The 22,883-nt window shown below is 50.0% G+C and overlaps 1 protein-coding gene across 2 annotated transcripts in view; it reads left to right on the forward strand.

The window, feature by feature from the left end:
* SEMA3G (semaphorin 3G) overlaps positions 1-22,883 on the forward strand; it is a 63,822-nt gene that overhangs the window by 16,754 nt on the left and 24,185 nt on the right. For both annotated transcript variants that reach the window (XM_014600140.3, XM_006275133.4), the window contains exons 2-3: positions 11,993-12,153; positions 18,667-18,729. In XM_014600140.3, coding sequence (XP_014455626.1) covers positions 11,993-12,153; positions 18,667-18,729 — 224 coding nt within the window. The remainder of the gene's footprint in view (positions 1-11,992; positions 12,154-18,666; positions 18,730-22,883) is intronic.

A 22,883-nucleotide genomic window follows, 5' to 3' on the forward strand; every position in this document is an offset into this window, starting at 1 on the left:
TGTGTTGCAGTGAAAAAGTCTGTGTTTCCTTACTTTACAGAGAGGCACATACTTATGAGTCAGCCACCTAGGTTCAGTTAGCAGGTCAGCTACTGACTTTCTGGGTGACTGCAGGCAAATCACTTAATGCTCTATGCCTCAGTTTCCCCATCTTAATGATGGGTGCAGAAGGGGGCACTGAGTGAAGATTGAGCAAACCACTCCACCTGCTGCATGGAGGACTGTTCACGTATCTGTCTTATACCTGGCAAGCAGTGCTGCTGTTGCCGTCACCCTACAGCTGGCTGCTTTTCACTGCTAACTAAATGTTCCTTCTTCAGTGAGGTCCAGGGTCAGAGAGCTGTAGAAAGCTATCAGGCCTTGTCTGCACACAGTTCTAGAGAGGAGCTCTCTTCTCTTACAGACCTAACGGGCACTAGGCCAGGGTGCTACTGGGTATGTGGAAACGCTGCTCACCCGGACCGCAAATGAAGTGGCTGGGGTCCCATTGCACCTCGGGTTCCATGGCAGGGCAGAGCAGATGCCCTTGGCATCACTGGAGAGGGGCAGTGGCTGCAACCACTCAAAGGGGGCAGGTGCTATCCCTACTGGGCTGGCTCCAATCCAACACACAACCTGGGGAGGGCAAGGCTGGGACCTCAAGCCTTCCTGCAGCCCCAGGCCACCCTGGAAGCTCAACAGTAGAGCCAATTGGTGATCACACTGCTATGCGATGGCAATGCATTTGGGTTACATGGATTCCTGCTCTGTGTTGGGACTGGCTGAGGACAGTGACCACAGGAGCTGAGGGAGCACAGACTTGCCCGCATCCTGGGAACTCATGTTAGCCACTGATTTCTTACGCTGAAGAGGGGCTGTTTGTTTTCTTATGCAGCTGCACTCAGGGTCACTTCCCACGCAGATGGGTTTGTTTTTGTGATGCAGGGTGAGGGGATAGCCACGCAGGGTCAGTAATTCGGTGGCTTGGGGAGCGGCACAGAAAGCTCTTGGCAGGCTGTGGGTTACGGATTGCGTGCAATGGATGATCTGTCTGGGCAGCTTTCGGATCATGTGGTTCTTAGTGATGAGCAAACTTCCGGGGCTCCCATGGTCAGTTTGGATGCTTGGCTGGCCCTCCAGAGGCTGTGAACTATGTCTCTTAGTCAGGCTGGAGCCAGGGGCCAAGTCTGATCGCTGTACTTACATCTGTGTAACCATGCTGCTTTCAAATGGCTTACTTCAAATTGGAACCGACATCAGAATATGGCCCCAGAAGCCTGCTCATGGCCTTGGTGTATGGGGCCATGATGGTGAGAAATAGAGGGAAAGATTCCTCCAGCTCACTCCAACTGCCCTGGAAACTCTGAGTGCAGGTGCCTGGCAGGGGGTGGGGGAAGCTTGGTCCAGTTCTGATTTCTTCTTCCACCCAGCCCACCCTAGCATCATAGTCTCTATTCTCCTCCTTCCCATCCTCACTTGCTCGAATATTAGCCACCCTTTGCTCCTCCCGCAGACCAGACATCCCGCTGCCGCAGGGAGAGAATCAGGATGGGAAATCTTTGTCCTTGGCAGCTAGGACAGGGTAGGAAGGGGCTGCTGTTCTTGGAATTGCACAGAGCCACAGTGTGTAAGAGGAAGCGCAGCCCTTGGACCCTGAGGCTAACAGAGGCTGTCCTTACATGCAGGCATCCATGTGTGCTGCATGCGGACTGTGCTGTTGTGTGGACAGCTGGGGACATGGAGAGGGGAGTGTGGAGTATTCAAACTGCACGGTCATCAGTTCCAGTTGGGAAATGCTCCTTGAAGGCTGGAAAGAATAAAATTAGGTTCCTGGGGTTTACTCTATATAGGTAATAATAAGGATTATAAAAACCCCTTGTGTCATCTCCTGCTCTAATAACTCCAGTCCCTGGAGATGCAGCCCAGCCAGAGGGGCAGGCTCCCAGGCAGACTCCTGGGGTCCTTCCAAGCCAGCATCAATGGAGTAGCCCCAGGACTTGATTAAAAATTACCCTCTGTATTCCGTCTCTGAGCTGGGAGTTGGCTGTCACTGCGGGTGAAATACAGCCTCCCGCGCTTGACGGAAGGGCTCATGTACCAGGCAGACCATCCCCCTCGGGGGCCTGGGAGATGTCTGTTCCAGGCTCATATTTTACTATTGCTGTGCAGCGGAACTAATGCTTTACAGGGCTGACATGAACCACCTGACCTGTCTGGGGCTTGCTGCTCACAGGAGACCCTGTGTGGCCATGTTTCTCTCCTGTTGGCTTCTTTCCACTTGGGCTGAGTCTACACAAGACTTTTCTATCCAGGCAGGGTGGGAGCAGCAGTAGGAGCCCTAGCGTAGACAGACTGCTGGCATGTACTGTAGACATTCGGACTTACCTAGCCCTCCTTAGAATAGGCCTGGTTGCCACGTTGGGTAGAATCCCAGCAACTGACTGCACCCTACCCAAACTACCGTGCCAACCAATGCTATCCCTACAGAAAGAGAGGTTTGCCCTCTGGCACTGGCACAGCCAGAACAGGGTCAAAGGAGAATTGCTTCTACCTCCTCCACCCAGCAGGAACATGTTGGATGCAGGGAAGGAGATGCCAAGGTGCTTGGCTTTCCTGGGAGAGGAGAGTGGGAGCAGGGAGATATGCAAGTGAATCCATAAGGGTATCTGGAATCTGGAACACTCCTAGCAGAGGTGGTGCAATCCCCATCCCTGCAGGTGGTCAAGAGGAGGCTGAACAAGCACCTTGTTGAGCTCGTTTGAGCCCTCCTGCCCTCTGGCCGGGGACCTGACTTGATAATCTTACAGGTCCTTTCTGGTCCTACTACTCTAGGATTCTGTGATTCTATGATCTGTGTTCTCAGATCCCAGGACAATGCCCTGAAGTGCTAGGAAGGCCAAAGGAAAAATGGTCAGCTTTGAGCTATCCTAACTCAGTTGCATCCTTATCTCAATATGACATTTCCACACCCACATACTTACCTGTGTGGGTTTCATCTTCTCTTATCCATCCTCATGGGAAGCCAAAATACAGATCCACATGCTGTCAGCTTTTAGCTCTGGCCCAGAGAGGTACCTGCTTCTCTGTGCATAGTGTTACGGGGATGGAGCACACAAGGAAGAGGCTGGGTCAGCTGGCTGCCAGCCCTGGTGCTTGTGGAATGCTTCAGATGATGGCTGAGAATGACCAGGCTTGTTGTAGTGAGGATAATGATCTCAGGCCCTGCATACTAACAGATTAACATATTGATCCACATCCATCTTCAGAAGCACCCCCCCACCCACTCATGCTCCATAGACAAAGGAGCGATTCAGCCTCCCTTTGACATCTGAGTTGGTGGGTGGATTAACGAGTTGGACATGGATTTGGCAGAGCCTTGATTTCACAGCCTGTCAGAGGCAAACCCTTCTCTGCTCCCCTTCCCTTATCCAGAAGGATTTCCAGCAGCTGAGCACCCTGAGAGGGAAGGGGTATCAGTTACACAGGCAGAGGATAATGGGCTTAGCATTCCCTCTGTACAGAACAATTACTGAGGTGGGATCCCCTTGAAGGAGCTGGGATGCACTGGAAAGCACTGCAGTCTTCCTTTGCAGTGGGAAAGCCGATGTTTTCTATGTGGTTCTCTTTATTTAAAAAAATAAGTCCCAGAGACAAAATCTTGGTCGAGTTAACCTGTTCCTTCTGCCTATTCCTCGAGCATATGTCATTGTTATGGCACAGCTGATTGCTGTGGAGACATCAGAGCTGACCACTGAGTAACGGGACCCATAAAGGTCTCAGGAGTGAGTAGTACATGCGGTAGAGATGAAGATCTCTCTCCCTGCAAGGGAAGTAGCTGGGAGATGATGTTCTTGTATCAGTTATTCAACTGCTATGCACTGCATTTGGTCTCACAAACACACTAGTGGGTGCAGAGCAGGGAGCTGCCTGGGATGGCCTGCAGGAGGCTGGCAAGGAGCTCTCTCGGGTTACCTCCATCTCTGCCTTCTGGGGGTCTCTGCAGCTGTCATAGAAATGCAGACCTAATATCCAGCTCCAGAGGCCAAGTCTGAACCTGGTCTCAAAACTTGGAAAGCCCCAGACTGTTGCAGTTTTTGGAGCTGGGTGCAGGTCTGAGCTGCATGGCTGAGGCTACTGCAGACAAAAAAGTGCAGAACGACAGATGCCGCATCCCTTCATGCAATACTGCCTGTAGTGTTGTGCTCTGCTTTTCAAAGGGATGCTTGCACTCCAGTTGCTCCTTTAGAGAGGAACTCCCCTTTCCCATGAGGTCTCCGTGCTGGAGCCTGGTCTGTTGTGTCCCTGGTCAGAAGAGAGGTACCTAACCCAGCTCATTTGGTGGGACTAGGCAGGCCTTGGGGCATGATTGCTGGGATTATTCATTTCATACCATTCAGTGTGAGTGCATTTGTTCCTTTTGCCTCTGTTAAGCCCCTCGCTTGGGGTGGAAGAGGAACACTCCCTGAAATAGAGACCCAGTTCAAGAGAAATATCAATAAATAAACTGTTGTGTCCTTTGTGTTTGGCTTCCCTGTGGCTGCAGGCCAGGAGCCTGGCTGTCTCGGGGGAGATGGCTGTATTGTTCCCTCAGCTGGCACCTGGGTGGCCTGCCCAAAGATGGAAGGGCTGAGGCCATCTCCCCAGCCAGGCCGCACCCCAGGGCAGGCTGTTGCTGGGCCCTCAAAAAAGGTCCTCTTTTAATTGCATTACTTGTTCCAATTAATTTCCCCTCCCTGCCAGCATCCTCAGCGAGCTGCATCCCTTCCAACTCTGCTTAGTCAGCTCCCTTGGGGCATGTTATTAACATGCTTCGTTTTGGCAGCCAGGGCTCCGGCAACTCTGCAGCTTGCTTTCTCTCAGTGGTGAAGGGGTGTCCAGCTTGGTAGTGCCAGCCCACTGTGCCCTACCAATGGCCCACGATGCTGGCTGGCCACCTGCCTGCCATACACACATGAATACTGACCTACCACACCCCTCGCTCGCCATTCCTTGGAGCCCCTGGAGCTGTGCTCGTGCACCCCGACTTCTGCTAAAGGCACACGAGGGGTGTGGAACGGGGAGGTCAAGTGGGGCTGAACACCTGGGAGCTCCATTAATGCCCCCCGTTGCACAGGGAAAGGCTGGGGCAAGCCAAGGGGAAAAGGTAAAACAGTGAGTAACCGGGCCAGGAAAGAAGAGCAGCAAGCTCTGGGTCCTCTCCGACCAGGCCAAGGTCAGAAATAAAGGAGCTGGAAAAGCTGCTGGGCAGGACCAGCTCCTGTGGTGGGCATGGTTTGAAAGCCTTTAAGAGCTTGTACAGTGTAGGCTGAGTTCATGTCAAGAAACACACCCAGGGCAGACAGCCTGAGCACAGCTATATAGGGACCTGCTCAGGGATGCGCTAACCCAGCTGCGCTGCCAGATTTCTAGGCTTTAGTTTAGTATATGCTGAGTCACGGGTGGGGAAGGAGGTGGAGAACATGCTTCTTAGCAGTTTGCCTGAGCTTAGGGTGGAATGGTGTAGGCATGTCCTAGGGTATCCTTGTCAGATGACAGGTCCCCCATAAAGCAGCCGGTGCTGTGAGGGCACTCCGGGAGAGTGAAATGGTGTTCCTTGTCCCATGGGAGTCCTCTGGGGTGGATGGGCCCTGGCATAGCATGAGTCCCTTCCCTCTTTCATAAAGACAGCAGCTGACTGCCTCGACCCTTGGGGCCACTGAGACCTCCTGTTCTTTCATAAGCTCAGCTCTTCAGAGGATTCAGTCAAGCTTAGATGCTGATGTGATGGGTGCCTTAGAAATGCTGGTGGTCAGTAGGCTGAAAGGGAAGTTATACAGCTACATGTAGGGTCTGCAACTCCACTGATGTGAAGCAAGGCAAATGCACCTCAGTGGAGCTATGTGGATTTATCCCAGCTGTGGCTCTGACCCAGGAGTGTGCAGTGACCTCCCTTTCTAAAGTTACCCGTGCATTCCTGTTATAAGGGTTCTCCTGCAGTTGCCTTGCATTTTTGCAAACTCTCTGGGTCTAGTTCTTGCCTGATGTGGGGAACATTTTTCCTTTATTTATGTTTCTGACCAAAATGCTTTGGTTGTTTTCATGTCAGAGGTGAAAGAAAGAAAAGATTTTGGACTGTTAGCATAGTCCCCCTTTCTGCTGGGCGCTGTCCAGAGACAAAGGTTGGCCTGAGGAGTTTACAGTCTAAAAGCACAGAGATTTTGACAATGAAATGTGTCTCATACTGTTACGTTCTGCCCTGTTCTTGCAGAATGAGAAGGGATTGCATTGTCTTAAGGGGTGTGATGCACCAAGCTGGCTGCTGCTTTAGAGCAACTGTTTTTCTAGTTAAGTGCACTGTCCATATCCTTGGTGCCCCAGTCACCAAGAACAGCCCGCAGTGTACTTAGTTATTTTTGTGTTGCCTGTACTGCAACCCCAGCTTAACCCTAGACCCCTGCATCACCCCTCATCTAGGATCCCTATATCTATAGGAGTAGGCTTCACATTACAGTTATTATAGAGCCAGATCTTTAGTTGGTACAAGTTAAATTAGGTCTTTTGACTTCATTGGAGTTGCATTGATTTATACCAGCTGAGCATCTAGCCCATAACATTTTTATCTGAATTGCTGTAGTGCCTCAGTGGGTTGGGTCAGAAAATTGAAATCTGGAGTAGGTATTTACAGGGGTTATGAAAATTCACTTGCATGTAGTCCAGTGGGACCAACCTTTTTGGAAGTTGTGCCACAAATTAGCCCCACATCCTCCCTAAGTGCCACTCCAGTTCCTTTCCCTTACCTGATCTGCTGCTCTGCTTTCTGCTCATTGCCCTGTGTTCCTCACCTGATCTGATGCTCAGCTTCCTGCTCTCTGCCCTATCTGCCTCCTCCCTAATCTGCTACATGCCATACAGAGGCTGCTCATACACTTGCGGCACCTGTTCTGTAGTCTGGCCACCCCGATATAGTCAAATGAAAGCACAGGCAGTTGGGAGTGAGTGGAGTTTATGCTTGCAAACCCTCTCCTCTCCCTGGATGCAGCACAGCGATGCAGGAGCAATCCATGTGGAAGTTCTGAACGGTGCTTGCGGCTCGTCCTCCCTCTCAGAAGTATGAAGGGTGGCTGGAATGAAGTGACTCTAGCCAGGATTTTCCAATGAAAAATTGTAGTTTCTGTAAAATAGCAAGTTCCCATGAGAACATTTCAATTTTGCCAAATATTCTGGTTTTCCATTGGGAAACTTCAAGGGAATGTTTGGGTTTTGGACACTGTGCAGAGAAGGTGACAGGGTCCTCTGGATCTTGACCCAGTTTTTGCACTTGCTAATGCCACAACGTAAATGTGGAGTAAATATGAAGTTATCTTAACCTGAGCACGGCTTGGCTTTCAGGAGGCAGGCAGGAATGGACATCCTGGAGGAGCTGACAGTTTGTACTGAATAAGCCAGGAATACAGCGAACAGAGTGGGTAGAAGGAACTCTGTTCGACAGCGGTCTCATTCACTGCTCAGCCTAGGATATCAGTGAATGGGGCAGGGGCCCTGGGGAAAAAAAGCATGTGGATATATACTCCAGGGGAACATGTAATTAAAGACTGCGTCATAATGAACAAGCAAGTTAGAGTTAAGGTTCCAGGGATAGCCTTCATTCTGGCATTTCTTGACATTTTTGCATGCTTTGCAACTTTAGCATTCCTTTAACGCCACTGGGCACACGGAATTTAGATTGGACTGGATGAGGTAGATTTTGGCAATAAATTTATAGCTAGGGTCAGGTTAGTTTTAAACTTGACCAGAACTAGGGCTGAATGAGTGGGAATGGAGAAACTAGTGGCTTGGATACAGTTAGATCTTAAATGTAAATTAGGACCTTTAATACAGTTTTTAAGTCCATTAGTCACAGAGAGGCAATGGGGATTTATTGAATGTGTCCAGGTTGGCTGTAGAATTGGCTGTTTCCTATGGCTGTGCCTACCTCAGCACTATTCCCTTTGGCTAGCAATAGTCCTCTGTGATGGATCCTCTCTGCTTCCCTTTTTAGTGAGGGTTGAAAGGCCTGTTTAGTTAGAATAGATAGGACCAAACCATTGTTAGCTTGGTAACAAGAGATGCAGCTGACACCTGAGATTACTAAATTCTGCCTTGGAGATGGGCAGATAGAGTGGCATTGCTTGAGTCCTTCCCAAGCTTCTGGCTGTGTCCCAAATTGCTGATCCCGTGTCTCCTGAGCTGACCACCAGGAACTACTGGAAATTGGAGTGTGGTTGGTACTAGTAACTTCCACTCCAGTGCACTGGAGCCTGGCTCCAAGACCAGCTCTCATGGCTTATCTCACTGTAGATATCCACACAGGGTAGTAGAGACTGAACTCAGATAAGTCCCTGCTCCTGGGGAGTGCCAGCTTGATTCCATGAAGGCCACTTAGAATAACATACTCCCCTTCTTTCATTGCCATAAACACCCCGTGTGCTGCCATCACACTCGCATCTGTTCTTCATCCGTCACAACCTGTCCTTTCAACTCCCACCTCTCACTGGAGTGTTTAGTGGTGGAAGAATGACAATAAAACCCCAGGGAACAGGTCACGGTCTCCCTGTGCTGGGACCAGCAGTATCAGCATGGCAGTGTGGGAACGTGAGCTCAGCTCCCCTTTGATCTGCTACCCCTCACTTCACTCCCTGCCAGGCCTTTCTCAGCCTTCCCCACACCTGACTCTCTTTTTATTTTGTCTTCACTTCCCATTTTTATCCTTCTTATTGTTTCTTCTGCCCTTCATACCTCAGAGGGCACATGTGCATAGATCATACATGTACTGAGAATCACCCTGGGCACTGTTTTACCTTGTCACTGACAATATGCCTTCTTCCTCTGTTTTTAACCTGGAGAAATTAAGAAAGAGCAAGTGACTCGACATTTCCCTCTAGTGCCAGCAATGCCTCTGTCTTGCTGTGACATTATTGGGCCAGAGAAGCAGAACAAGAAGGAAGGTACCCATCAAGATTTCACACATGCTGGTTCAATAGGAGAATGGGAATGCATTTGAGGTCAAAAGGAGGGATTTCAAGGCACCACTTCTGCGAGTCCGCTGGGCCTCCTGAGATTCTCGTGAACAGCTGGGGTTGCACTATAGCAACATGTGCACATAATGTTCTGAGTCATGTCTCATGGCGGTTCTAACTGTGGTACAGTTCTAACAGGGATACTAACTGGTACCCCTGCCTCCCAGCACCCAGCTGCTTTGATATTCGAAATGTTTTGAAACTTTCGAAATGTTTCGACTGCCCTCGTTTCGTTTCAAAGCTGTTTTGAAGCCCTTCATTTAGTTTCAATTTCACTGTTCCGAGCTCAAAATGAGTCGAAACAGAGTCAAAACGAAACAGCCAGCAAAGCTTCGCACAGCCCTGCTGGCAAGGTCCTCAGCAGGAGATCAGGTATATCTTGTGTGAAGACGGGATCATTTGTGGCAAACCACAAGTCCCCTGCTTTTCCTTGTAAAGAATAAATTCCGGTGTTGTTACACTACACTAGAGGCTTTGTGTTTCTGATCTCCACAAGACTCATTTCTTCTCCAAGTATGCAAAATGATTGCATTATGTTCCTAGAGAGCCCACACCAGGCAGTGACAGAACATATCAGGGCCGCCTGTTTCACTTCATCTCATAGCTACAGCAGCACAAGAACAAGGAGGTCCCATCCTGACTGCAATAAATGCACTGCCGGGGAAGTTGTAGAATCCCCTATGTCTAAGGTTTTTAAGAGGAGGCTGGATAAGCATTTGATAGGAGTAGTGTAGGAATAACTTTTCTGCATGTATTCAGGGGGGTGGACCAGATGACCCTTGAGAGGGCTACGGGACCTTAACCTGTTCAGCCTCTGCAAGAGAAGGCTGAGGGGGGACCTGGTGGCCATCTATAAACTCACTAGGGGGGACCAGCAGGGTTTGGGAGACCCTGTTCCCCCTAGTGCCCCCCGGGGTAACAAGGAATAACAGCCACAAATTTTTAGAGAGTAGGTTCAGACTAGACATTAGAAGGCACTACTTCATAGTCAGGGCAGCTAGGATCTGGAACCAACTTCCAAGGGAAGTGGTGATGGCTCCTACCCTGGGGGTCTTTAAGAGGAGGCTTGACGTCTACATGGCTGGAGTCATTTGAGCCCGGTTTTCTCGCCTGCCCAGGGCAGGGAGTTAGACTTGGTGTTCTACAAGGTCCCTTCCAACCCTACTTCTATGAATCTATGAGGTCCTTCCCAACCCTATGATCTATGAATTAGAGTGCAGGGCAGGGTCATTTTCTTTATTATGAGTTGTGCATGAACCCTGAGAGTATAAGTGAGAAGGCATGTTCAGTGTGGTCCTCTTTCATAGAATCATAGAAAGGAGGACCGGAAGGGACCTGTAAGATCATCAAGATCATTCCCATGCCCTGGTCTATCTTTGTGCCTAGAGGAGTCTATCTGTCCAGACCTGAGATCTCAGTGAACAGCAGTCTCATTCACACTCCATCTTGAACATCAGTGACTTTCCTTGATCAGTTCACACCCAATCATTACTAGGCAGTAGATGCCCTGTGTGTGTCTAAGGGAGTAGAGGACTGTAGTAGAGGACTCTTCAAGGTGCTGAAGAGTAAAGACATTCTTTTTGCCCTGCCATACAGACAGCTTCTCTTGAATTCATCCCTTGATTTGTTTTTGGAACCACTATGCTGTGGATTGGCCACTGTGTTGATGGTATCAGTCGTACTACAGCACTTAAGTGGGACAGCCACATGAAGATGGGTATCTGCCACCTCTTCAAGGCAGATCTTTTCCTGGCAAGGGAGAGCAAAGTATGCCAGTGCTCTGGTTCTTCTAAGAGGGCTGCAAAAGTTAAGATCAGTAGCATCCTTCCTATGTAAGAGTGACTAGGATGGGTGTCCTGTGTGTGCATGAAGATGAATACGTGTTCATGGGCTTCCTGTCTATTTGTACATCTAGGATTGTGCTGTGTGCAGAATGCATTCTTTCACTGGGTACATGGGATCAGTGTAGGACTGACAGCAGTGGCTGTCTGGTAACTCCTCTCTCCATTTTCCTGGCTTCCCAAGGGCCCTCCACAGCTCATTACCCCCTTGCTGCACCTTGGGGTAACCCCCCTCGCTCCTAGCTCTCGGAGAGAGTCCACTTCCCAGCAGCCCCTGGGATATTCCCATGCCCTGCTCTGTCTGCCGAGGACAGTGCTGTCCCTGACATGCTGACAGACTCATTATAAGACTTATCTTCAAGACTTTATCAGCAGTAAATTCCCATCCTGTCCTCAACTCCCGGGTGTCGACAGCTCCTTCCAGTCCTTAGTGATCCGCCCCTCTCTCTGCACTCTCTACTGGACATTAAACTGACAATTGGTGAACCACAGACAAAGTGGGCTCAGTTGTAATAAACACCCGCTTACCGGTGTTTTTCTGGGCTCCAAATTGGGGCTGGCTATGCTGGAGATTGGCTATGTTCATGGTATACAGATGCTTCCAGGCCTGGCCAGAGCTGGACCCAGTCTTGTGTCTCAAATTTAATTGGAGCTCTGGACTGAAGTTCAGATCACTTCTTACCTTATCCAGTTCCCCTGCTGTAAAAGAATCCAAGGAATTGGAGTCTTCAGCTGCAGTGCAGCAATGGCCAACAACAACAACAATGGCAGCATACAGGAGCCCTAGCATAGGTAGAAGCAGCCCCTGGCACAGATCCCCAGTGTTGGGGGCCTTTGTGGCTTGTGAAGAGCTGGGGCTAGCACTCTACTCTGGTCCCTTTACCAGTCCCAAGCATAGGAGGAAAACTGAAGTGCATTACAGTCTGGCTAATCTCCATCCTTTGCAGTCCTATGGGAAGTGGAGTGAAGGTCAGAGCAACCCTGAAGCTGTTTCACTTGTTGATAATGGCACTTCCCATGAGCAAGGTGGCATAGGGCTGATGTTGCAGACAGGTTGGAGGGGGATTTGCACCCAGTTTCACCATGTGTTGGAGCTTTGCTAATAGACCCTCCTGACTGCTTGTTTCATGTCTTTAGATCTCTTGGCTGCTAACCGATCAAGCGTGTTCTTTGGCCACCGGGGGTTCCTGGATTTCCGCTCCCTGTACCTGGATGAATACCGTGATCGACTCTTCATTGGTGGAAAAGATGCACTGTACTCCCTGCGCCTGGATCAGAGCAGCACAGATGCCAAGGAGGTAATGCTGTGTCCCTCATCACAGACGTAAGCACAAGCAAGGTTGCAGGCACACACATTCTCCTCATCATACAGCACCCACAGTGTGCACTGCACCAGTCTGGGCTGGGGTTTAGTGCGGGGTGTAGGAGCCAGTGGCTGGAATACCAAAGGGGCATGGGTCAAGACTGATGTGCACTGGCCAATCTCTGAGGAGGCCCTAGAGCCAGAATAGTTGTGTGTGGAAGGTTGTGGGTTAGGAAACATGAGCTAGGTGTGTGGGGACCCAGGGTAGGAGTGTTGCTGGTCACGGCTGGGGTGCGTCAGCAAACTATCTGGGGACTCGGAGCTAGAAGAGGAGGTGGACTGCAGGTTGGCACTGAGGCATAGGCAGCAACCACCACGCTACCTAGGGGATGCCATCACAAATGAAGCCCGCCAGGAGGCCATCACACATAGCAAAATAGCCCTGTCTCAGAACTGACTTGCTCCTGAGCCTCATCCAGCCTTGTGTTGTTCTTGACAACTGTGTTGACTTGAGGCCTCCCAGCCTTAAGTGTGACTTTTGCCACTTCTGCCAGGGTCTGTCTTCCCACTGGAGCTTTTCCCACAGAGGAGCTGTAACCTGAGATGGACAGGAGGCCCCAGTCACTGAGCAGCCATGGGGACCTTCCATGAGTCTGAGACCTTGGGCCAGAAACCCGACACCAGTTGGAAATTGGGGGCACGCAAGGCGAGGCTTCCACCCTGGAGGGGATTAGACTGCAATTAAATGTAATCAGCAACACGGAAGGACAGGCCGTGTGGCCAGACTGTGAACAATTAATGAAGCCCTTGGGAAGACTCAGCCCCTGAGATTCTTGAGTCAAATGTCAAGCCAGCAAAGTCAATGACAGAAAATAAGCAAGCAGGGAGGGTGAAGGAAGGTGCTGCTGAGATGCTGGGGAGGGGAAGGGGGGACCAAGCCCCACTGAGCCACTGGGCGTTTTGCGTTACAATTCAGTGAGGCTTGGATCCCAGCCCAGACACCGTCCAGCACATACAGCCAGATCCCACCGCTGCGGCATTGCAGCTGCTCCCACGTTGTGCCTGGGTTTTGGTGGTGGGCTTTGCCAGCACCGTGCACCTTTTCCGTTTTCTGTTCCTGCTGGTTTTATGCTGGGTCCAGTAGTGGGTTTTGGGATGGGATTTTCCCAGGTGCTCTACCTTGCCTGAGCCTGCTCCAGAGTCCCACTTCCACTGGTATCACTGGGATCAAAGATAGACCAGTGCTGAAGGTACAGTAGGTTGCTGACTGGTTAACTCTCCAGCCCTTCAGCTCTGAGTGCATGCCCAGCCCTTGGGTGCTGCCAGCTTCCCTGCAGGTGGGTGACTTTTAGCCCCAGTTTGAAGTTCCCCTGGTGTTACGATCTTCTCACTGCCCCTTCCCCTGGCTTTTGTGGTGCTACTTTGTTTGCTGATGTGTGGCCTGTTGGCTGAAATCCCCCTCAGCCCTGAGTGTAAGGGTTTCTTGGCTGTACTTTTTAGGCTGACTACAGTGTCCCTCAGCCTACTTCCAGCTCTCCTCCAGATCAGATCCTGGGCCATGCCTACCACAGTCTTTGCCCTCCCCTCAGCCCTTGCTCTCTCTCCTAAAGACCTGCTGGCAGGAGGGTTACAAAGCCTGTCTCCAGGTCCACCTCTGCCCAGATTTTCTCCTCTGGATGGGGAAAAACTGAAGAAATGCTCCCCATCACTCAAAGTAGAAGCTCCTCTCCCTACTCCCCCTAAGAAAGAGGGGGAGGGAGGGTCCCTGAGGTGAGCCGGTGTAATTGGATCTCATTTCCTCCTCTTCCTGTGAGCCGGGGGCTGACAAGAATTGAATTATGAGCTGTAGGCGTCTCCCATTGGCAGCTCAGCTACGTTCACTGTTTTCAACTGTGTTATTAGAACAAATAAATAGCCACTACCTTATCGCATTGACTCCCTTTAGGTTAAGTGGGCTAAAGGTATTTTTAGAAGGAAGCAGGGTTGTTTTAACAGCCCAGAGGCTGTTGTCCCTGCTAATAGACATAAAATAATGCTGATAATTGAGCCTCCTACTCCCACCACTGTAGGAGTCCCACCTGATATATTCTGATCCTCTCCTTTCTCAGCCAATATGAGGATTCAGCTCCGATTTGCTGCCTTGTGTGTTGGGAATGTGGAGAACTCCAGTCTGGCTCAAGGGGCTCAAAAGTGGTGGGCAGAAGGGCACAGAAGGGAGAGGGTTCCCACCAGTTTCACCAATGGACCTGTTCTCCATGAATTTGTCATTCATATCCAAGTGGACTTAATTCACTTTAGCTTAATTCATTCTGAAAGGTTAATGTTCTGAATGAGACCAGCTATACGGGGGCATAAAATGATTCATTTTTAATGCTGTTAGCTGACCCCCCCTGCACCAGCTCAAGCCCAGATGTAAGGGAAAGAGATGGCAGAGGTAAAGTAATCACTGTGCTGGGACATAGTCCATCCTGCCAAGCACTGTGTGGCTTCCAGTGAAGAGGTGCGAGGCCTGAATTTCCTGACAGACAGGTCTCACCTCCTCTCTGAGGCCTGCTCTGGGGAGTATCTGAGTTTGGGTGATGCCTGCAAACATCCACTAAATTGAATTACATGGTGGATTTTAGGATTTAAGCCTCTGGGGTACATGTACTCCTGGCCCAGCTCAGAAACACATCTGAGCTCTCAAGGGCTGGCAGTGGTGAGAGGAACATGAGCTGACATCTCAATCCCCAACCTGCTGCTTCTCCTCTCAGACAGGAGATGAGAGTGAGGGAGGCTAGCTCAGACCAGAGACAGAGCAGTCAGAGCCCATATCTCTATGTTGAAATGGCTTGTGACTTAGCTTGGTAACTAGGCTTCCTAGTCCTTGGGTTTTGGGAGGGAAAGGAATCAGAACCAACAGCTGCCTCTGCTTTCTGTTTGCCCTGCAGACAGCATCCACAGCAGCTTGGAAACACTGTTAGGCTAACACGAGAAGCAGACCAGCCCCCACGGCTTTGTCTCAGTGACATTTTCAGCAAAGGCGAGGGGAGAAGGGAAATTAAAAGTTTCTCCCATGTGATGGGTCACTGGGAAGAGGTCGAGGGCTTGTGTACCCAGCCTGCCCTCAATATGAAAGTGGCAGAGGCACCACAGAGGGCTTCAGCAGGCCCGGCAGGGGAGAACACCAATGTGGACTTTGTCAGCTAATATACTCTCTCACAGGCATGCATCAGTATCGCATGCTTGCGCACGTGCACATGGACACTTATTTATACATGCACACCAGCAGGCCAACTGCAAAATCTCCCTTTCTCTGTCACATTCACAAACTTCAACACATGCACAGTTATCCATATACAGCAGCATACCACCCAGAAATACTTGCTTGCATACCAACATGCTCTTACTCATTCATGCACTTACACAACATACTGCTTCCCTACCCATGCACTTACAGCCTACATACATGTAGGCACCCATGTAGAGTGAAAGCATTCATGCTCTTTCTGGCATACCCTAGACATACACACTCAGAGGCACTCACAGCATGCACACAGACTCATTCAAATGCATCCAGTCCTTTGTACCATCCCTGTACTTAATCTCTCTCTCTCTGTCACACACACACACACACACACACACACACACACACCCCCCTCATATGTGCTGCATACATTCACTCATCTCCCTCAATGCTCACACATCACACACAAACCCAGCTCAGACACACACAGGTTAAGTACACACACAGTTCAGCTGCAAACCTTAGCCTGTAGCTCAGATTGGTCCTTTACAAGAAGGCAATACAGAATTACAGTACGAGGGTGGGGCTAGCAGATTACGACTCCTGGGTTCTATTTCTGACTCTGTTACTGACTTGTTCCATAGCTTTGGATAAGATATTTCACCTGTCTGGCCCTCAGTTTCTGCATTATAAAATGGAGGTGACGAAATCCTTCTTTCCCCTTTTGGATAGAAAGCACTGTATAAATGAAACATGCTGTTGTTTCAATATGGCATTGGCAATGAAACTGCAAACCAGGCAAGGGTTTGCCATAGTTTATCTCAGAACAGTTTATGGGGAGTGGACTGGGCTGGCATCAGGACTCCTGGGTTCTGTTCCAAGCTCTGCCACAATCATTATGGATGATTTGGGGTAAATCACAGCCTCACCTTGTACCTCCATTTCCCCACCTGTAGAGCAGGGAACAGTGCTACTCACTGATCTTCACAATGTACTTTGACATCTGGAGTGGAAGAATCAAGCATTGGTTTACTCCCCTGGCTTTGCTGCTTACAGCCCTTTCCCAAAGAGGGTTTCTAGGCTGATCATTCCATCTCAGCTCAGCGGTTGTCTTTGCCAGCAGTAATTTTAGCTTTATTTAGACAAACAGCGAGATGATAAAACATGCTGTTTGTATGAAGCTCCAGAGCAGTGGCCTTGAGGGTGTGAGACCACACAGGAGAACTTGGAAACTCCAAGAGATCTGCATGTTCTACAGATCTACATCCAAGAGATCTGCAGCCTATAAGTATATGAGGGGTGTGCATCAGGAACTGGGAGAACATCTGTTTTCTAGGGTCACAAACTGCTGGAAGACCGTTTTAGACTGGTGTCGCAGGGTACCAAGGGGTGCCTGCTCCTTGGAGAGCAGAAATTGCCTAGCCCCAGGAGCCAGGCAGAGCTCCATAGCTGCAGGTTGCCATGGAAACAAGCTAATGGGGAACTAGCCTGCACCTGCACCTGGTCAGCTGACTGAAAGGAGGCAGAGCCCGGGGCACATGTAAGCCCCAGAGCAGGACTGGCAGGAGTTAGTTCTCTGGCAGCAGCCAGGGAAAGGAGCTCCTGCAAGGAAAAACAACCCAGAGATGCTGTGGCAGCTTGACATGTGGCTTATATAGCTAATGAGGTCTCCAGGAGCCCATAAGTTACCCAGGGCTGGGAGGCACTCTAGGCTGAGGGGGAAGCTTGACTCTTAAAGAGACAGAATATGACCTCCAGTGCCATTGTGATTGTTATGTTGTAGCTCAGGGGCTTATATTTATGTTGTTATTTCTACTGGTGGACCGGGCTGAGGCAATTGGGGAGGAGGAGGCCTCATTGGGGCATACTACAGTGTAGAGCCCTAGCGCCAACAAGGGTGCAGAGACAGGGCTGCAGAGAGCCCAGCAATAACAGGAAGCCAAGTTAGGCCAAGACCTCATTACAGAGACAACATCGATATGCCATCTGCGAGGCATGGGATGTGGTAAAAAGATGATGTTGGAGCCATGCATCTAGCCCATAGGGCTTAGGGTATCCTGCGAGTCACCTACCAACAGTGGAGCCCATCAAGGGGTCCAATGACCGTCAGGGTTTAGGGGGATCCATCAGGACCATGACTGAGCTGTAACTTGAGGGTAGCCTCCTTATTTATTATTTATACCAGCAAGACGTGGCAGACGAGACTAGAAGGCACCCGTAAGGTGGAGCCAGTGTGGTCGCAAAACCCCAGGGACATCATCCCTGGGGACCCCGCATCATGACACTGGAAGAAGGAAAAACTTTTTACCATCCAAGTCTCCAGAGTCTGGAATAAACTCCCCCCAGAATTGATGTAAGCACCTACTCTGGATACCTTTAAGAAACGCTTGGATGCTTATCTTGCTGGGGTGATCTGACCCCAGCGGACTTCCTGTCCCTTGGAGAGAGGGCTGGACCCAATGATCTCGTGAGGTCTCTTCCAGCCCTAATGTCTATGAAATCTATATTAAAAAAATACTCTGTCTAGCATTTATCTGGAATTTTCTCCCTGACAGCATCAGTGAGGTCAGTGTAAAGCAAATGGACACATGACTCAGTGGCTAGGGTAAATATCTGCTGGAGGTTCAGAAGAAGGGCAAGATCCCAGCTGCAGTCACACCTGCACAGAACTGGGTGTTCGCCACTGATGTCAGCTGGATTAGTTCAGGTTTATGGCAAGGCAGTGTGAGTGGAACAGATTGTGGCCCACCAGTGGAGAGGAGGTGGGTTAAAGTAGCTGGAGGAGAGGGGTGCAGATCGGAGCTGAGGCTCACTGAGTGGGGTGCCCAGCATTGGAATAGAAGGCATGCTGGATGGTGGAGTGGAGGGGTATTGGCAGGGTGCACTGGCAGCCCAGGGCTGGGATAGTGTTAGAGAGACTGCAGCACAAGACTGGGGGACATTTGCAGAGCTGAGAGAAGGGGGAACCCTGCCAGCTCTACTCCTGACTGGGGCCAACATTGTGAATCCTTAACCTGATAAGCAATGGGGCACTTGTCAGTGAATGGAAAGATGCATTTTTAGGGCAGATGAGCTGGGAAGACTTTTTATTTCTTTAGGCTGCACCAGTTCAGAAATCAGTGCTTATGGAGGAGACCCAGTATCATAGATCTCAGCCATTAGGTTTCCAGGAACAGGACCTAGATTCCCAAGGGGCTAGGCCAGGGGCCAGGATCTTCCCCTCCTCTGAGCCCCACACCCTCATAATGATGCCCAGACTTGAGCTCCTGTCTTATGTTTCAGATTTACTGGCCACCTCTCCCTGGGCAGAAGGAGGAATGTGTTCGGAAGGGGAAGGACCCAATGGTAAGTCCCCCTTTTCTCTCCTGATGGATTCATTTGGGGCTCTGCCTTCTCTTCAGGGACTTATTTACACATGGGGTTCTACTAGCTACTAAAGAAACCAGAGGAGAGGCTGAGTGTCTCTCTCCCTTGGATCCCTCCTTGTCTGAGACAGGGAGATAGGAGGGTCCTTTCCTTGTGTGAGAAGGTTAGTGGCTTCCTTATGGGATTCACCCCCTCACACATACTTTTCTGTCTTAGTGGCTGCTGCTCTGGCCTCTCTATTATACCATCCCTCACTGTGTGTGCACAAGAGTTCAGGTTATAAGGAGTGGCTACTACTGGGTGTATGCTTTTGAGGAGGTGCATCTATTCAGGTCTTTATCTGGCCTCCATCACTTTATTATGTGAATGCCTTACAGAACTTATCTTTGCAACACGTTCTGGGCAGAGTGCATCTATTACCTCCATGTGATAGATGAGGACTTGAGGCACAGAGGCTGCCTGTGACTTGGCCAAGGTCCTTGATAGAGTCCAGCAGAGCAGAGGATTGAATTCCAGGGCTGAAGCTAGTGCTCCATCCTCCCTGTCTCTATGGGGCTGTTGTCGGGTATTCCTAGCTCTGCCACTGACTCAGGGCAGACCTTTCTGCCTGTCTCTCTTGGTTCCTACATAGTCCCTATCACGGGCCTCTTCACAGACATGAACAGATAGCTCCACACAAGCCCCTTTGAGGCAGGGTAGGATTATTACTCCTGTGTACGGAGGGGAAAGCACAATGTGATGAAGTGTCCTACCCAAGGTCACAGGAGCAGCCTGTATTGGACTCAGGAACTGAACAACCATCCCCGAGTCACAGTCCATTGCCTTAACCATCAAATTGGGAACAGGATTGTTTGGAACCAGAGCCATGCAAAGCCAGCTGTTTGCTTAGTGAATACAGTACACAAACCAGTCCTTGACACCTGACCTCTCTGCACTTACCCTACCACTCTTCTTACGTGCAAGCTGGTGGAAACTGAAATGGCCCATATCATGACCTGGGCCATTCTCTAGGCAGCAGTGTGCCTGGGGAGGTTCCTGGGCTGAGCCATCTCAGGGAGTCCTCTCAGCCATAGGACTCCAAGGAGTTGCATGCTTTGCATCCTTTGGAGGGGTTTGTGTGTGTGTGCGTGAATGTGTAGAAGACAGGGCCTGCTCCAGAGCCCCCTGAGATCAGTGGGTCTTTCCATTAACCTGAAAGGTCTTTGGCTCTCAGAGCAGAAAAGGCTTTTCTGGTTTTGCGAATGCTTTGCTGGACGAGGCATGGTAGATTTCAGTTGCCTGCTCCCCTGAAGAGTCCCCTGCTTTCAGATAGATATTTTAAAATCATGCTTTGAAACAATAGAGCACTTGAGGGGGGTGGACACTGTGTTGATGGCCCATCCCGGAATAATTGCTCCCTGGGGCAGTTGTCACTCAGTTCGGCCTCCATATGTTTATTTTGCAAGCTCTCTCCAGCGGATCCAGAGCCTAAAGTGACTGTGCTCTGCTCCCCCATTCTTGCTGTTTAAGAGACTTTTGAAAAGGAAAAATAAACACCACAAGAGGCTCAGAAAACAGCAGTCGACTGCGGAGGGTGGCTCAGCCTCCGCGTTCCCAGAGCTGAGGGCTGCTGCCATCTTAGTGGGGCTCATTGTGGTGGAGGTGGTAAGTCCTGGTGTCGACTTCAGGAGACCACAGGAGTCACTGGTAGCTAAAGGTAAACTGAGCTGGCTGGAGGTGATTGATTGTGCTGACGGAGTTGAACATGCTTCTTTCTTCCTTGTGAACCTCCTGCTCTAATTACCAGGAGCCAAGTGAGTCAGGTGTTTTGTAACCGACCTATTTAAAAACATCCACATTTCCTCGGTTTTTCCCCAGAAGCCTCCTTTCGGCTCTCGCATCAAAGCCCTTCCATTGTTCTCCTCCTGCCTCTGCCTAGAATTGGCTTTTTTTCCCCTTCATTTTCCTCATATTCCCTGATCATCAATCAACGGTTGGTGTTTTCTTTTCAGTGCTGCAGTCCCCCTCCTGGTTTTGCTCTTCTCATCAGCTTCTGGCTGCTGCTGTCCCACTTGTGTTCAGATTCTTTGACAGAAATGTAACCCATTTTGGGGCCAGCTGTTGACTTGAGGGAGAGGGGCGGCTCAGGAAGTCTGGAGGGCTGGCTGGGAGAATCTCTGGCAGTTGCAGATTCATATCTAAGTGGTTTGAGGTCTCCATCTACCTCCCCAGCCCCATCCTTTCTCCTTCCAAATTCTGATCTGCCAAGCTTTCCAGCCTTGCCCTGACTAACCCGGACCCTGCCCCCATAGGAATGCGCACACAGACAAATATACATGCAAACACAAGGCAGCCCCTGAACGGATGTGTTTTAAGAACACACATTGGTTCAGAAGAGAATAAAGGATTTCAGTCAAAGCCAGAGTCCTTTTAGGAGGTGGAAAGGGTCTGGGAAGGGGGTACTTAGATAAACGCAATAAAAGATTCTGGTTTGGGTCAGTCTGAGATTAGACCTGAGGTCTCAGCCACTTCTTTTGTTTCACAAACTTGCTTGCTCACTTCCAGCTGATACAAAGCTTAGGCCATGTGGCTCCATAAGAAAGTCCTCGGGCTATTCACTGGTGTTTCATGGTGTGTTCCCTTGTGCTCAGTAGTGCCAGGATATTCCCCATCCCTGAACACATGAAAAGTTTTGCAGTGTGATGTATATTTATTTTCTAATGTAAAAACCAGAGTCCTGATCTGTAGCTGGTCTTCATCAGCATAGCTGCATTGGCTTCAGCTTAGCTCTGACCACTCACATGAGGTGTGGATCTGACCCAAGGCCTATTCTAGTTGATTAGTGTGACAGCAATTGCCCTATATAAATGAAGAGGGCAGGTTGAGGACTGGCAGTTGGCCATTAAGAATTAGAAAATGAGGTTATGGAGTCTTGCCCAGTCAGGAAGGAATGAAACTATTAGAAGTCTTGCTATTGCCTGTGCCGAGGGCAGGTTTTCACTTTTATCCAAGGAGCCTTGTTTTCCTGGAAGCTTCTGCAGTTTCTCTCTCTTGCACTCATTTCCTTAGGGCTGGTTGATTTAGGAACAATGAATCCTCCATTTAAACAGGAGCTTGGACTAGATGAGCTGGGGGTCCATTCCAACCCTGTGATTCCTTTAGAGCAGAGCTTTCCAAACTGTGTGCCGCGACACATTAGTGTGTCGGCAGCAGTGTGTAGGTGTGTCGCGCGAAATGCAGAAAATTTTGCGGAAGGGCACCGCGGAGCTCCCTTACTCACGTCTGCTTCCCTTGGCCCCTCCCCTGGAACTGAATTACTGTGTCGCGAAATGATGCACGTCTAAAAAGTGTGTCACCAACATGAAAAGTTTGGAAAGCTCTGCTTTAGAGGTTCATAAGCAGCCTGAGGGTAGAAAAGTGTCGCCAAGTGTAACAGCACATCGGGACAGGTACATAAAGCCTGTCCCCCCCCTGCCTTTTGGGTAATAAGGAAAAGAGACTTCAGAATGGGGAATACAGGAGCAGAACATGCCATTTTGTTGCAAGTGCTCCTGCTGCTGGGTTTAAGCATTTGGCAGCAGTGCCTTCCTGCCTGAGAGAAAATCCTTGCTCTCAGCACCCAGATGCAAGGCTAGCAGTAACGGTACCGAGGCTAGCTGTAACACGTCTTCTCCAAGATCTGTACCTCGGCCAAAGGAAAACAAGGATTCATCACAGCAGACGGGTTTAGACAGGGTCATTAGAACAACTCCTGCCCCTGCAGAAGACCATAGAGGTGGAGTGGCTTTTATTTCTGTAAGTGAATAAGAATGATTGTATGAAGGGCATCAGATCCCCAAGTCTTACATCCAAGGGTCTGTCTCTATCCCCATTATGAGCCAACTTCTCCAGGGTGCCCCTCAGCACAGTCCTGAAGGGACCCACCCCCATAGCTGGAAGTGAGGAGGAGGGGTGTTACCTCTGCTGAAACAATTGCCAGTTTCTAGGTTGATGTGACGCAGATATCTGCATGCTGGGACCTGGACTGGTACAGTCAAGCCAGATCACACGGGCCTCTGAAGATCCTTCAGATGGTAACAACATTGGCCTGGATTTGAACCAGTGACCTCAAGTGGAAAAGTCTCCCTTGGCTTTTACCCATTTCCTTAACCACC

This window comes from Alligator mississippiensis, chromosome 12, assembly GCF_030867095.1.
Source record: "Alligator mississippiensis isolate rAllMis1 chromosome 12, rAllMis1, whole genome shotgun sequence".
NCBI lineage: Eukaryota > Metazoa > Chordata > Crocodylia > Alligatoridae > Alligator > Alligator mississippiensis.